Consider the following 3966-nt stretch of genomic DNA (forward strand, 5'->3'; position numbering starts at 1 on the left):
CACTCTTTCAAGATGGCCCTCATTGGACCAATACTTCCCCTATATATACAGGTTAGTATCATATGTCTCAATGACACTGAGATAGGTCCGCCGGCCCCCATGGCTCCACAGTAGGCAATCCTCCAAGTCCAAGCTACTCTAGCTTTGTGACAACTGCATGGTCTGTGATGGTCACTGCCCTCCTGTAACATCGCCCTCTGAAGTAGAGGAGTTTGTACTCTACTTTGTGGTTATTCTTCATCATCAATGAGTGTACTGTGTGTCCGCTCACCTGCTTCATGAGGGGTTCCCTTAAGTGGGACAGTTGTGTGGGGTGGCGGGCATACTCTTCAAAGCAACCCCTAGTTGGGAGCTTTCTCCTAAGGGTGAGGTGGTGCTAGACCCCTAGGGAGGAGTCCAAGGTATCAGCCATGAGGGAAAAAGGGTGTGAGACTAGGAAGGCTCTAGTTGGGAGCTTTCTCCTAAGGGTGAGGTGGTGCTAGACCTCTAGGGAGGAGTCCAAGGTATCAGCCATGAGGGAAAAAGGGTGTGAGACTAGGAAGGCTCTAGAGAAAAAATTACAAGAGTTGGGCTACACAGAGAGCTGAAAATCAAGAATTGAGGGGATGGGACCCATATTTATACTTTTCCAAAAGGACACAACCGTGGCAACCTGAATGGTACGCGTGTGGCATTTCCAGCACGAGAATGGGTGTGGCATTTTGAGCAAACGGGCATGGTAACCTTGGTTTGGGTGTGGCACTTGTTGGAATGGGGGTACCAATCTTTGGCTAAGAAGGGAATTGCCATGGCACTTGCTTTGGGGGAATGATAATGCCAAGTCGTTCTGAGCAAAATTTGGTGTGGCCATGGCAAACTTTGTTAAAAGCATGGATCGAGCTCTCCTAAAAACAACTTCCCAATAACAAGACATTTACCTAATCATAAACTTTTTCTACACTAATGATGGCAACACTAATCTAAGGTGGATAAAAATGAACAATACTCATGGTGATGAGTGTGTGCTAATTAAGTTTAGACTCAAGTTTAGTTAGGTTACAAGATGGAAACTTGTACCCATAAAAAGACTTGAGATGTAGTGCTTGTATTCCATTGCTTCTTGAAATGTCCTCTTTTTATATGATGAGAGTACAACTAGCTTTTCTCTTGCATGTGGGATAATTCGCACTTAGTGATGTGGCTTCTCACACTCACTCCATATTTTCCTTGTGCTCTTTGTGGCACCATATTTCTCAACAAACTTGGAATAGTCGGGGTAGTTAGGTTCTATGATGGAACGACCGTGGCACTTCATGTTCTAGATTGGTACAGCTGGTAAGCTGATCAAAAGTTGGAATGGCCATGGCAGTTTCAGTGAATGTTGGTGTGACCGTAACGATTGCGGCAAATCTGAAGTTATACTTGGCGTGGCCATGGAAAATGGAAGAGGTGAATGGTATGGCTATGGCAGATTTGGTATGGCCGTAGCAAAGAGTTTTTTTAGGGCACCTTGAGTCAGGTTTTGTACCCTTGGGTTATGCCGCCAGCACCCCATTGCGGGTTTTATACTAACGGTGTGCCCAATTTTGCCAAATTTAGGAGTCGATACCAATTTGGTGATGGCAAGGTGGGGACGTCCGATTCCTGGGGAGGTTATAAAGGCAAATGACGAGGAAGTACCTGAAACTAAAGAGGTTGACATTGGCTTTGGAGTACTCCATGGTAGCCTTACCATAATGGGTGGAGGAGTTGCCGACACGTTGAGGGTATTTCATTGGTAAGGTCTGTCAGTGATAGAACGGGGTTAGTGTCTTTGTGAAGCTTCTTCTTTCCTTTGTCCTGGGCAATCTTTGTGGTGGAGGCCACCTTGGGTTTCCATTGAAAGGTTGGTGTCTGCTGAGTGACACGAGGTGGGAGTTGGGGTGATTTGGGGATCCAAATATGTTGATTTCCCTTGTAGAAGTGTTGGGCTTGCAGTAGAGGTTTGGGGATCCACCTGAAGGTTATTTTTGGGCACGATAGAGGATTTGATGGAGGATAGGGATGCTAGAGAGTGTTTGGGTTGGCATCCTATCCTGTACCTTATAGGCTTGTGGTTGGCAAATTGGTTTCCTGGCAAAGGTAGGCGAGGAGCTCTAGGTGCTGGTGGATGAGGGTGAGAGTTTTATCTTTGCGTGTGATCCACAATGTAGATGTACCCTCATAGAAGCCCTATGCTATTAGAAGCTTCTTACGCACTCAATAGGGAGATGGCATGCTCGGGTTACGGTTAGAAGTATTAGTACGGTTAATCTTCGGTGGTGGGCCAGCAGCTTGTGTGAGTGTGGATATGTTGGAGTGGGCCACTGCTGCTGCTGCCGAGTGTGGTGGTGGCAAGGGTGGGAGAGGGAGTGATGTGGTTGGAAGTGTGAGTGGCCTCTTTTTTAGTGGAATGGATTTGTGAGTATGGAATGATGCTAGGGAGTGGAGGGGGGTGACCTCTTGGGGCATGTGAGAGCCAGCTTGTACAGGCTCTTCATCCGTGTCATGAGAGGATTGTAACTTGGCCGGAGGCCAAGCTATAAGGTCATTGTCCTTGCATCCCAATCAATGTTGCATCTTTTATGTCCCATCCAACCCCTTCCAAGGAGTATTTCCTTGTGCATTGTTCCTACAGTAGGAATCACAAAGAACTTCCCTTCTAAGGGGATTATTTCCAATGTGGAATAAAAGCGTGACTATGCTTAAGCAGTGAACATGCTATGATGCCACTATTGTGACTGTGGCAGGGGTATCTTTCAATGAAGGTTCCCCAAGGAGGGAACACCATGTTTTATGCGACATTAAACTGTAATTAGCCCATGTATCTACAAGAGCTAATTTTTGGATGAAGCTTGCCGGCGGGTTGGTCATTCCTAATCACAATCGGGCATGCTTCACCTCCCATTCTTCCTCTTAGAGGTTGACCATTTGGGCCTTGTTGACTATGATTTGTTTATGTCGAAGGTTGGATTGCCTCGCTTTGGCCTCTTGTTGGGCAAATTGTTTCATATTCTCATGGTCCTTTTTATGTTGTTTCTTATCATGGATGGCTCTTAACGTGGCTTCAGTGATGAGTGGGCCATAGTAGCATTTTAATTTGCTACCATTAAAATAGCCAGCCATTTTGATACCATCGAGTGTCTCTATGTGCACAACACCTTGTGGGGTTATCTCAATGACTAGGAAGGGTCCTAAGCCTCTGAGTTTGAGCTTATTTTTGTGTGTCTTTGTACTAAATAGGAGAACCATATCACCCTCGTTCATTTGTTTGTCTTTGAGCTGGTCGTCGAACCACTGTTTACGCCTTAGCTTTTCGATAATCATACTGTATACAACTAGAAGACGTGTTTCATTGAGCTTTTCAAGCTTAAAAAGATGACAGCCTGAGACATTTCCGATGAGCTTCTCTTGTACTGCACTGCATAAGATGGGGACCAAGAACTCCATTGGCATGACCACTTCAATACCGTAGGTTAAACTGAAGGATGTGTCATTGGTTGCTGCCTTGTAGGAAGTTTTATAAGCCCAAACTGCTACTAGAAACTTTTGTTCCCAATTGTTGCGGTTGGCCTCCATAGTTTTAGTTAGAATGGCACACAAAACTTTGTTTGTGCTCTCAGCTTAACCTTTCGCTTGGGGGTAATAAGGGGAGGACTTTCTGTGAGTGACAAGAAACTCTTGCAAATAGGAATTGGATTACCTCATTAATGAAATGTGTTCCATTGTCGCTCACAAGCTCTAGGAGTGTGTGATGACTGATTCATAAAGGAATTTGGCAGTCAATCGTGCATCAACTTTACGAGTATCCCGAGCTTCAACCCATTTAGTGCAATAGTTTGGCAATAATTATATATCTGGCTTGAGTGTATCTGGTCGCTGGATTAATGGGTCCAATGAAATTAATGGCTTGAGTGTATCTGGTCGCTGGATTAATGGGTCCAATGAAATTGATGCCCCATTTTTTAA

General features: G+C 45.1%; 1 protein-coding gene across 1 annotated transcript; it reads right to left on the reverse strand.

Annotated features, from left to right (window-relative positions):
* Positions 1–2913: 2913 nt before the first annotated feature.
* LOC147616878 (uncharacterized) lies at positions 2914–3576 on the reverse strand. Its single transcript, XM_086776283.1, has one exon. The coding sequence runs from the start codon at positions 3574–3576 to the stop codon at positions 2914–2916; it is 663 nt and encodes a 220-aa protein (XP_086632409.1).
* Between the last annotated feature and the right edge of the window lie 390 nt (positions 3577–3966).

Source organism: Cibotium barometz, chromosome 37 (genome assembly GCF_041138505.1).
Source record: "Cibotium barometz isolate CiBa-2024 chromosome 37, ASM4113850v1, whole genome shotgun sequence".
In the NCBI taxonomy this organism is placed as follows: Eukaryota; Viridiplantae; Streptophyta; class Polypodiopsida; order Cyatheales; family Cibotiaceae; genus Cibotium; species Cibotium barometz.

Excerpts from the sequence above, each read along its gene's own strand:
- LOC147616878 (XM_086776283.1), bottom strand. The coding sequence starts at position 3,576 with ATGGAGGCCAACCGCAACAATTGGGAACAAAAGTTTCTAGTAGCAGTT.